Consider the following 12,114-nt stretch of genomic DNA (forward strand, 5'->3'; position numbering starts at 1 on the left):
GCGGCGGGGCGGCGGCGGAGCGGCGGCGCTCGGGGCGGATGGACCAGGCGCTTCTGCTCGTCCTCAACGAGCTGCCCGCYCCGGGCCTGCGCCTCGCCGCCCGCTCCGGCTCCTGCCACCAGGTGAGGGGCTGTGCCGGGCGGGGGTCACCACCCGGCCTCCGCTTCTGACAGCCCGGCCCGCGGYGGGGCTGCTCGGCTTCTCCGGCGGCTCCCCGTGGCTCTGTTAGGTCGCTTCGCTCGGTTTTACCTTCGAGCAGCACGCAGGGAATTCCCGCAGCAGGAGCTGCTCCAGCCCCGTGGCATCTTCCCTCGTCTTTGCCACCATGCAAGGCAGAACCCCCTTTCACTCTCCTTTGGCACTAATGRGCTCCCTTCACCCTCTTCTTCCACAGTGCTTGTATCAGTTCCTGGCGTTTGTCCCACCAAGCAACGAGAGCCTGAGAAAACCAGGCACGGCGTCGGTAATGGTTGATACCCAGCATCCACTCACCCTGCTGCTCAACAGCTCWGTGGGTGACAGAGAGCTCTGCAAGTACGTGGCCCAGCCCCAGGGAATYCGTGGATAGCCGTATCCTATATTTGTGTTGRTTTGGTTTGTTGGGTTTTTTCCCCCTTGGAGCTATGTGCCTCATTATTGTCTGCTCATCACCTTTTTCCCAGCTGTTTAGACCTAGAGTTCAATCTTCACCCCACTGCTGTAACGTGGTGTACTTTGGAATTGTGCTGGAAGAATCTAGATGCAAGCAGGAGCCAAAACGGTGTTCATTGAGGCAGCATGTGCAAGCACCTGGTTTTTCTTGCAGGGAGTCTCTAGTTCAAGAAGACAAATGATGGCAGTGCATGTGTGGTGAAGAATTGATGTTGGGCTAGGGGAGGTGTAATGCTTAGAATAGGCAAGTAATGCTTAGAAAAGGCAAGTTCCACAGTGTTGGTCCAAGTTTTTGGCTTGCCTTTCCTAAAGCATTCAGGCTTTCAGCCCTCCTAAGTGCTGCGGTGGTACCTGCATGTACTGGTGGCTCACCAAGTTTTGTTTCCTTTATCATTTGCAGGATTCAATATCATTTTGGAGAGTTTGGCAATTATTCCCTTGTGGTAAAGACCCTAAGTACAAGCACCCAAAATGTTTCTTGTGACCTAATCATCAATGAAGGCCCTATCAACAGCTACCTCCGTATGTAGTGCTCTGTTTTTCCCTTTCRTTCTACAACTTGCATGTCTCCCAGCAGGACCAGCTTCCTAAGAAACCTGTGCAGCCACTCATGCTGTGCTGAAGAGTTGTCATGGCCTTGCTCCTCTTCTTTCTCAAYATCTTGCCTCCTTATGTGTTATATACCGATCCTAACCAGGATCAGGCCTCTTCACATGATATACTGTCTGCCCACAATCTTTTTGCAGGAGGGGTTAGTACAGAAAAATCAGTGGGTGTATGTCTGGAGGGAGATATTAGTTCCTATTTCCCTGCATATTTTATATATATACACAGAATCCTCCCTCTTCTTCCGTCTATCTTACTTCTCCCCAAAAATGGGAAACAATTCACAGTGTTTTGGACTTCTTTTTGTTGTTGCACTTTTAGTTTTAAACCTGATGTTTTTCATTCATCTCTTTTCCAGAGCTTTTCAAATTTTTGTCTAGCATTTCTTCCATTCTTTTCCTTTACATTACATTATTCTTCAGTCCTTCCAGTTTCCAACTGTGAAGAAAAATTCTCCATGCTTGCTAACTTGGTGTATTGCCCTTTCCCCTATCTTTTTCATGTTGAGGCYGTTTCTTCTTTCAGAAGATACAGCACATCATGTCGCTTCTCACTACTRTCTTGTGATGCATTGCAGTTTTGTTTTGCTTTTTTTTATGGAGTCACTGAGATGCACTTTGAATCTAGCCTAATTTTGTGTTGGGTAGTTTGGGGGTTTTGCTGTAGGGTTTTTTTTTTCCCCTCTGAGGAGGTACAATGGAGATGTTGCATGAAGAAWGTGATATGAGTGATTGAGTCGGGCTTTGTATTATGTTTGTCATGCCAAGCCCAGGTCGCTGAATGGTTTGTTAGATCATTTATCGAGTTATGTGCTTCTCTTTCCATGTAGCAATTCTCTTTGCTTTCCTGGTTTACATGGGGATCCTTGCTATCCTGATTGTTGGGCGCCTTCTAATGAAGTAAGTGAACAGCACTCCCTCCTTGCATGTGAAGTGGGGCTGCCAGTTCAATTCCACACATCACAGCGTGCTAATGTCTCAGAGTCCCCTGCTTGCAGATCCTGTCCTGGTAACAGGTTGCCATGTGCGAGTTGTGGCACATGTGGCAAGAAATGCAGAGTGAAGTGATTTGGCTTGAGGGATATCTTGCAGCCTTGTCAGTTTGTGCACAGAGCAGTTACTAAAGAGCAGCTGATGTTCGCTGTAATCTYACACATGCCCTGCTGCACCCTCCTGTCCCTTGATCCTTGTCTAGCTCTGGATCAGTAATCCAAGTCAGTGGGACCAAAGTGCATGTAACAAATGCAACCTTCCACCCTGTGTATTGACTGGTGAAAGTCATCCTTGCCTGTAGGCAATCCAAGAATAAAACCCCCAAACATGAGCTTGTGTCAGTGTATTTACACAGTTGGACTTAACTGAGATCCTAAGTACTGGCTGAATCTCAGTATTACCTATGTGAGCCGTAAAAACAGAAATAGGAGCTGTCCAAACTTGTGATTTATGCTGCTAAATAGTTTCTGAGGTGAAATTAACTATGAAGTGCTTTTGGCTTTGTTTTGTGTTTTAAACTGTTTCTTGTTTTCAGAATTGATGCAGTCAGAAACTGGGTTTACAAGAAACTGAATCCCAGAGCAACTGATCGTATGATTAACTCTGTGAGTGACCACAGTATCTTTAGTTTGCATTCTGTAGTGTTTTCATCTCTGAGAAACACACTCTATCTGGACCTCTGGGGGCTTGTTTGTTGCTAATCATCTTTCCCTCGTGTGTATGTTCCCCTTAGCAAACCTAGTGTTGATGTCAGGCAATTTTGTTTCAATGGAGAGCACTAGACTGGGTTTCCATGCAAGTATAGTGGATTCCCTGTAGAGCTGTCCCAAGTTTCAAACACAGAGCTTTGGRCCCTTTTCAGTTCTCTTGAAGCAAATGTGTTGGTGAAAACACTGTCCCCTTCTGACATAGTCAGTGTAAGGGAAATCACAGCCTTCATGTCTGCTCCCAGCACAGTGGGAATTTTAGCTAAAAAAATGAAGCCAAAATTTCTCCGGCACYGCTAGAACTAGCATTTCTGTCTGGTCCCATTTTGTACTAGAATGTAGATAGTTCATCACACTCGGGGCTTCATATCTAAGAAGTCCAAACCTGTCTAGATTCAAAAGACTTGGAGGCAGAGCTCTACAGTAATTCTTACATTTGCTCATCTCTATAACTGGGATATAACGCGTCCTTCTTTATGCTGTTACTAGGTCTGATCAGAGTGATTTAGGGAACTCAATTGCAAAGAAGCCACACCTGTGTTTAAAAGAATTCATTTTCCACTGGTTTAGCTTTCGAAACAGTCAGTAGTGTCAGACAAGTGCTGATGGGTTGGGGTGGGTCCTGTTTGAGGACTGGCAACTGGATCTGCTCAGCTCTGTTGTAAAGCAGAACTCAGAGTGTTGGCAAGTCTCTGGCTGATTTGGACTGGAGCCAGCTCTGATGAGTCTCAAGCACAGGCTCATTTCACTGCATTGTTGTTTCTGCCTGGTCAAAGATAGAGTCTGGAGCATCTGCAATGTGGTGAAGCCAGGAAGAGGTTAGAAGTAACAAGAGGGGAAGCAAAAGGAAGACAGGGAGAATTAAGACAGTGTGTGAAAGTTTGCTGACCTTTGTTGCCCAGTCAGTTGGTGCAGCTGCTGACTTGCTCTTCATGTGTCTGGTTTGTTCCCAAAGGAGCTCGGGTCCCCGAACACAACAGACTCCATTAACTGTGATCCAACCCCCCATTCATGGAGCACAGCCTCTCGGAAGCGGCTGCATTCCCTTGACACCTTCCGAGGGTGAGCACAAGATCTTGCTCAAAAGCAGTTCTGCCAAGGGGAATGAAATTTTTCCAATGGTGGTTTGACAGTACATGACAATATAGATGGACAGTTCACAGTGGTCTGTTTGAGTTGGAAGTTAATCAAGATTTTAATTCTCAGATTTTCCAAAACACTTTGTAATTGATCTAATTTGAGGAAACATTAAATTGTGRCAGAGGGTAGAAAAGAACATTTTCMCTGTGAAAATGCTATGCAAGGAGCTTGCTTYGGTTCACCACGACTCATGATTTTTGAAACACAGCTTCCTGGTTGGTAAAGCTGGAAACCTTGGAAATACTGCTTTAAAAATAAAATAAATCAGATCTCAGAGTTAGAAATGCATTAGGGGGAGTAGTAATCATTAACTTTGTGTTCATACATACGCATTTCATCAAAACATGATACTTTTGTCTGTTATTTTTTTAGGCTCTCTCTTGTAATTATGGTGTTTGTTAACTAYGGAGGAGGAAAATACTGGTTCTTCAAACATGAGAGTTGGAATGGTAAAGTACAATTGAGACAGTTACTCTGGGTTTTAACTGCAGCAGTGTCTAGAAATGGTTGGTGCTGCAGTGAGCTGTTGCTCAGCCGAAGGCTGGGATGCTGTGCCAGTTCCTCAGCAGGGGACCTGGCCTCATAGGTTAATGGGCAAAGCAGTGTATGGTCCCCGTTGTCACACAGTGACAGGATGGCTTCACATCACAATGTGTGTGCAGCCTTTTCATTTGTCATACAGGGCTGTATCTTCAACTTTCCACTGTTATTTAATGACCGCAGTCAAGCTGATGTTGCTCAGTGCTGTAAAAACACAATGCCTTGATTGGTAAGCTGACGGAGATGAAGTCAAGCATTGTGCTGCCCTAGTGGAGAATAGCAAGGATCCCATCCCTGAAATCTTTCCCAAGGCACAGCAATTTGTTCAGACCCTATTCCTGAAGCGTGGTAAATGCAGTGAAGCAAGATGATTAGCTCTTMGTAGCTTTTGTTTATAACATGTTTTAGATTTTGGGACATGAATAMTTGCTAGAAGCCTGCAAATACTCTAGAAACTCAGGAGTAATATTGTTAAATTTAAGGAGGTTTCAAGGTAAATAATGTGCTCCTTCATATTTCTCTGTAGGATTAACAGTGGCAGATCTGGTGTTTCCATGGTAAGTTTTCTTGAAGAACAGTTTTTGTATTAAGTGATTCTTTATATTAAGGGTTGCAAGGGGAATATTTTGTGCACCTTGCTTCCATGTGGAAATGTATTTGGAGGGATGAATTTGTGTTAAACAGTTAATAGGAATCTGCCCCTACAAATCACAACATGATCCTYATGAACCAGTGGAAGAGCTAAGTGGTTTTGGTGCCCCACATCCTCCTTCTTCCCACACACACAAGGCCCAGGGCTACCCAGCCAGTGAAAGTGCAACATCCCTGAGAAGCTCAATGCCATGCTACTGTGTTACAGACTGCCAATATGGCAAGGCTGAAAGCTGCAATGGTGTGTATCCATAGATAAAATAGCCAAGTAAATTTTGGATTAAGCTAATGTTTCTATAACYAGAGGATGGTCTTATGGGGGAGCAATTTTCCCATCTGCCTCTAGCATGCTTCTCTTAATAGCTGTGGTTTTTCATGGAGAAGGGAGCTGGACTTCAACTGTGAACCTAATGTAGAGGGGAGGAGAGGGTCAGTTTTGAATTTGAATTGTAGATTTGCAGCTTGTGTTTTACTGCTCTGAAGATGCTAATTGAATTTTGGGTAATAGAATTTTTTGGTAGCATATGAAATGCTGGAAAAATACCTGAATGCAATTACAAMCCCCTGCCTCAACAGACCACTGAAAAAGATGGAAGTGTCCCATAGTGGAAGCTCAGTAGCCTGGGAATTTCTAGTAATCAAAGGAAATGAAATTGCCYAGTTTCACTCAGTGGTTGCATTTCTGCAGGCTGCTCTGTCAGCTTTAGTGTTTGCTGGTACACACATATGTTACAAGACATCTGTCAGCTCCATTTCCCATCTGCTCTGTTCTCCAGGTTTGTGTTCATCATGGGGACATCAATAGCATTGTCWCTGGGCTCCRTSATGAGGTGGGGAAGTTCCAAGTGGAAGGTGCTCAGAAAAATCCTCTGGAGAAGTTTTCTGCTAATCCTACTGGGAATCATAGTTGTGAATCCCAATTACTGCCTTGGACCTTGTGAGTGGAACTTGCTCTCTTGCATTTCTGTAACTTGTTCCTGCCTCCTTGGCTTTTGCAAAAACCTTGTCAGCACTTTGATGGGATCTTGTGGAATGCTGTTCAGTTCTGCACTGATATAATTCTCTCAGTTAGACCTTTGTGCCAATCACTGTTTATTGTCTTAATGACTTTCCCAGGATTGTGATGTACAGAAAGTTGGGGTGGAAGAGTGGAGGTGTCCCTTGTACCCACGGGTGCAGTGGATCTCATCTCTCCCTGGAGAAGCATAGCTTTTGCATTTACAAAAGAGCCTGTGTCTGCTCCTCTTTCACACTGCTTGCATTTCTTCCAGTGTCCTGGGATAATCTGCGTATTCCAGGGGTGCTCCAGAGGCTGGGATTCACATACCTGGTRGTTGCTTCTCTCGAACTCCTGTTTACAAGAGCTGATAGTGGGACCTGGGTGAGTTATGTGGGAAGATGAATACTGATACCGGAACAGGGTTTGGTAGCCTTTGCTCTTGTTTGGGCACAAAGAACACATGAGAAATTATAAGAAAACACATAACATGCCACTTGATGTGCAGTGCAGTGTGAGCTGGCAGAAATGTTGGTTGTGTGCACCCTTCAGCGTCCCAGTCTGCATTTTGTCACATGTAGCTTTACTGTATTTGAAAATTTTACCAGTCCATTCAGATGGTGCTTAGAAGCAGGCATTCCAAGACACTTTTGATGACTTTTCCTCTGCCAAGGAAGCTCAGGGACARGCATCTCTATGCTGAATCCTGTAGTCTGTGTTTTGTCCAGTTAATTTTGGCAAGGTTTTTTCACAGCAGGGGAAAGTAATACTGCTTTTTGGCCTTTCTAGAGTCTGTTTTCCCAAAAGGCTTTTGTTCTACTCATGAACCAAAATTCCTTTTGACATTTTCCAAGTTGAAAAACATTAAGTGCTTTTGTTTTGGTTTGTTTTTCCCCCCCTGCCCCAAGTAACTAAGTGTCTGGAAATGGTTTGTGAGAATGAAAGGTCTTTTGGTAGAACTCAGTTTTGTAATGAYATCTCCCTCTTGTATCTGGGGATTCCAGAGTGCCTGCCAGGAAGTACAGGTTGTCCCCAAGGGCATGGCTTTTACTTGCCAGCTAACATCCCCTCCCTCCATCTCATGCAGGAAGGACCATGTCCTGCTCTGCAGGATATTCTCCCCTACTGGCCACAGTGGATTTTTATTCTGATGCTGGAAGTGATTTGGCTCTGCCTGACCTTCTTGTTACCAGTGCCAGATTGTCCCAGGTAAGACTSTGCACTCAGACAACTCTCTGTGGGTTGGTTTTTCAGGTGTTTTTTCTTCTACTGAGTAGAAGGTACACTTTATTAGCCACAGGGAAAGAAAGAAGAGCTTTTAGACCAGCAGGGTTAAAGGAAGCATCTGTCATGTGAAAAAACTTTATTTACTTCGGTACTAAAAGTATAAAGGTGATGTCATTCTTCCTTTCTATCTAAAGAAGAGGATTAAAATCTCCCTGAAGTCTGTGTGCAGCAACAGATGATTATTGCAAGGCCATCAATGTGAGCCTCTAGCCTGGGAAAACATGGAGCATTTAGTGTGCTGGTCAGTGGGCCAGCTGCTCTGCAGCTGGAGACCAACACTTTGTGCTCTTTGCCTCTGTTCTAGGGGCTATCTTGGTCCTGGGGGCATTGGGGACTTTGGAAACTATCCCAACTGCACTGGAGGAGCAGCTGGTTACATTGACCGTTTGCTTCTTGGAGAAAAGCATCTGTATCAACATCCCTCTTCAGGTGTAAGTAGTTTCTGGTTTGCAGTATGTCAGGAACGGCTTGGGAATGATACGTGCAGGGGCATTTAAGAGAGTTTGTTTGCTCGGATGCCCTGTAATAATTGTTTTCTCTCTAAGGTGATTTACCAATCAACGATGCCGTATGATCCTGAAGGGATCCTGGGGACCATAAATAGCATTGTTATGGCATTTTTGGGATTGCAGGTACTTCTTTTTCTTTCTGGCTGTGTRCTATAATGGGAAGAGTTGAAGGAAGCTTGGAAGTGGGGAGGCAATGGGGTTTCTTTACTTAAAGCTGAGACTGGTTCTAACAAAACCTTTTCCAGAGCAATGCTTTCAGGATGACTTAATCTGAGGTGAGTGCCAGAGAAGTGGAATTTTACATTGAAGTAGCTTGCATTAGGTACACCTAGACTTCTCAGCTTTTGTAAGGGATGGACACAAGTTTGCAAAATAGGCATCTGGAAACTTACTTTGTTTTAAGGTTGGGCTTAAGCTGGGAGTAGCATGTTGGAAAATAAGGCTAAGAGACACACAAACTTCACAGCTTCATTGTAAGGGTTTTAAAAGCAGCAGCTGTATTTATTCCCCCTTGCTGATTTTCTGCTTGGCGTGTGGTGACAACCATCTTGCATAGGTGCTGCGTGCTCACCTTCCCTGACAAGAGAGATTCAGGGGTTCACACTGGTGTTACAAACACCAAAATATGACAGCTCACCACTGTTTAAAATATGGCACTTTTKGATGGAGTTTTGATGCACTGCTAGCTTTTCTAGCTGTGCAGCAGCTGTGAACCAAACTGAAACTCTTCGTGCTGGGAAGGGACTGTTACCACATATAGCACTGTGTAAAAAATTATTGGGAATATCAGTGGGACAGAGCTTGAAACAGAAGTGTGACACTGAGGAGTGAGTTATCAAGGCACATTTCTTGGTGGTGTATGAAAAGGAGCATGTGCTCTGAGCAGGTCAGGGTGCAATGGGGCGCTGTGGAGAAGCTCTTGGGGCTGGCTGTGGTGGTGCTCCTTCATGTAATCCTTACTGAGGGAGAGGGAGTTCAAGTTGCATTGTTTTGACCTAATGAAGATGCTTGTCCCCTTCCTCAGTGWTAACATAGTAAGGAAGGGAGAAAAGGTGCACCTTTACTGCTGATTGTGTTGTATTGACATATTTTCCCCTTGTGTGTCCATTCTTTACAAAGAGTCCTCAATCTGAGCCTTTCAGCCACTTGGCTGTTAGAAATCCTATTTGTAATCTYTGTCTTAGTACAGGTAGCTGATGGCAGATATATCTGGCTCTTGAAATGTAGTTGCATTAATATGCATTCAATATTTTTTTTGTATTCTTTTTATAAGGCAGGAAAAATTACTTTGTYCTACAAAGACCAGCACAAACAAATTATGAGTCGGTTCGCCATATGGGGCATAGTCATGGTAAGTCTGATAGTTATGTAGCTCTTTAAAAGACAGGTATTTTAATGCAATGCAAAGTTAATATTTCTGAAACATGTTACATAAACTTTACTGACTTTCTATTTCAGGGAATTATTTCTGCTATCTTGACAAAATGTTCTAAAGAAGAAGGGTTTATTCCCATAAACAAGAACTTATGGTAAGCAAAGAGATGGAATATTTYGTGTGATTTTGTTAAAGTACTATTTTATCTCAGAGAATGTTTTACATTTYGTACATTTTTACTGTATCACATAGTTCTCTAAATATTACTCTTTCTGAAAATGTTTGTAGGTCAATATCATATGTGACAACCACAAGCTGCTTTGCYTTCATCCTCTTATTGCTCATATATTACCTCGTGGATGTCAGGAAATTGTGGTYGGGTGCTCCGTTTTTATACCCAGGTCAGTAAAATCATATCAGCAGACATATTCCTTTTAATTCTTTCTGCACTGATATTATCCTTTTGTTTTCTGCGCTTCCCATGTCTTTAAAAGAGTAGGGATTTAGACTGAGGTAACCTGATGGATTCCAGAATGATTAAGTTGAGCGGAACCTTTGCATAGAACTGGGACACTTGACACAAGATATTTAGGAGAGAGGGGCAACCAATTCGTTAAATGAGGACTGAAAGCTGCTATTGCTGTTGCCTAATGACTGTTCTCAGTTTACTCTCAAAGTCGAGGTCCCAGTGAACAACTGCCTAGAACCAAGTAAAATACCACAGCTGTTGGAAGTTGGTTTTGGAAGGGACTGCTGAGACTTGTGTAACCTCACGGGAAACTCAGAGCCTGTCAACAGAGTAATACCACTTCTGAAGATGTGGAAGACAAAATCCCCTGGGCAGCTGTGTAGGTTCTGTCTCTGTGATTTTAGATAAGCACGTTTCCCAAAGTATCCCACTGTGGTTTTAACCACACTGGGCACACAACAAACATGAGTACAGAATGCAAAGCCACAGGASAGTGGACCTTTCAGCAGCTTTACCTTCTGGTGTCTGGGCAGGAAAATGGGCAGGGTGACAGCAGGGTATCAAACCTCCTACCAGAAACCCCAGAGCTTTGAAGGGCAGGCAGCATTTGTTTGTAAAGACTGCAGATCTGACCAGATTGGTTGGCACTCRTCCACCCTGAAGACAGTAACTGTTATTATTCTCCTTATTAATATAATTGCAGCATACTGATTTGGTTGTATTTTTAATTTATCCAGAGGCTGTTTGTATTTCTTTTCAATAAATGTTTTGGGGGAGAGAACCCCTTGGACTGTATTTGAAAACAATGTGTAGCATCTTTGGGGCAAATGACATTAGCTGTTGTTGTCTTGATGCCATGCTCTTTTATAAGCCTGRCACACTTCTGCCTGCTTGCTCTGAAGCAAGCCCATACCTGCTCTTTCAGATGGTMTGACCTGTGCTTCCTTTCAGGAATGAACTCAATCCTGGTCTACATTGGACATCAAGTGTTTGCAAACTACTTCCCTTTTAAATGGAAGATGCAAGACAGTCAATCCCACGCAGAGCATCTGACTCAAAACCTCACTGCAACAACTCTTTGGGTCGTAATATCGTATATACTTTACAGGAAAAGGATATTCTGGAAAATTTGATAGAGATGGTCAAGGTGTAGCAAGCCTAGATTCTGATGAGGCAAGTGGATTAGCCTGAAATATTGCCATTCAAGGCTGTATGACGAAAAAGGGATACTAGTTCAAGTTTACAGTGCCATGGAAGTCATCATCAAGACTTTTATGTGACTTAAGGGACAGTATTTTCCTAGTCTACTGCAGTTTATTTACTAGTYTACTGCAGTTGCTCTCTGTTTTCTGTCTTTTGTAAATATTTTACTGATTTCCCTCCTTCATTTGGAGAAGCTGAACTAACCGTAACACTTGGGCAGTCTAAGACAGCCTGATGGTGTTCATGAAAGGAACTGCAAGGGATGGGGGTGGTGACTGCAGGGAGTTATCAGGATGGGCCTGTGATAACAGTCCCTGCATATGACACAGACCCCCCTAACTGAGGTGCTCTTGGGCCTGTATATATCCTTGGCACCTCTTGCATGCCTGTGCCACTCTGGCTACTGGCACACATTTAATTTGGCCAGTGACTATTTGGGAAAGCTCAGSGGCACCACTGTATCACAGCCTGGTGGTGCCCTCAGCTGATCATTCTTCATTGTATTCCTCTCCTTTGGTCTTTGACCAAACCCTTAGGTTTAGGATCCTGCTGAAGCCTAAAATCTATTATACTGGCTAATTAACCAGGAGGCTGCTCCTACAGGTTTGGCAGCCCATCTGTGCATGTTCTGGGCCTTTGTGTTTTATACCTTTTGCATGGACGAGGTCTGAGTTTCATGTGCTACACTCTAGGAGTGCAGAAAGGCCATTTCCTACTGACTTTGTGTAATCACTTGGATATTACCAAATTTCWATCAAAACACTCCTCTTTCTACATGGATTTACTTAAGGGCCCTGAATCTGAAAATCAGCAATACAGGTAGAATTCTGCTGAGAAGGAAGAGCTAACAGACCAATTCAATGTAAGATAATAGSTTTTGGAAATTCAGGAAATTCAGTCATGCTGTGATTTCCAAACTAGTGCTAATAAAAAAACTGAAATATCTTGCTATGTATTCTGTGTATGTATAAAGATGGAAAGAACTAT

General features: G+C 43.7%; 1 protein-coding gene across 1 annotated transcript; it reads left to right on the plus strand.

Annotated features, from left to right (window-relative positions):
• Positions 1–6: 6 nt before the first annotated feature.
• On the plus strand, positions 7–12,105 carry HGSNAT (heparan-alpha-glucosaminide N-acetyltransferase). Its single transcript, XM_057370749.1, has 17 exons — positions 7–122; positions 395–534; positions 1,052–1,173; positions 2,087–2,156; positions 2,785–2,854; positions 3,912–4,018; positions 4,469–4,545; positions 5,163–5,193; positions 6,064–6,224; positions 6,559–6,668; positions 7,372–7,493; positions 7,876–8,002; positions 8,117–8,203; positions 9,354–9,431; positions 9,539–9,609; positions 9,744–9,856; positions 10,876–12,105. The coding sequence occupies exons 1-17, from the start codon at positions 39–41 to the stop codon at positions 11,055–11,057; spliced, it is 1,752 nt and encodes a 583-aa protein (XP_057226732.1). The 5' UTR covers positions 7–38; the 3' UTR covers positions 11,058–12,105.
• The last annotated feature ends 9 nt before the right edge of the window (positions 12,106–12,114 follow it).

This window comes from Malurus melanocephalus, unplaced genomic scaffold, assembly GCF_030028575.1.
Source record: "Malurus melanocephalus ecotype Western Australia unplaced genomic scaffold, MMel_1.1 scaffold_131, whole genome shotgun sequence".
NCBI classification, from domain to species: Eukaryota; Metazoa; Chordata; class Aves; order Passeriformes; family Maluridae; genus Malurus; species Malurus melanocephalus.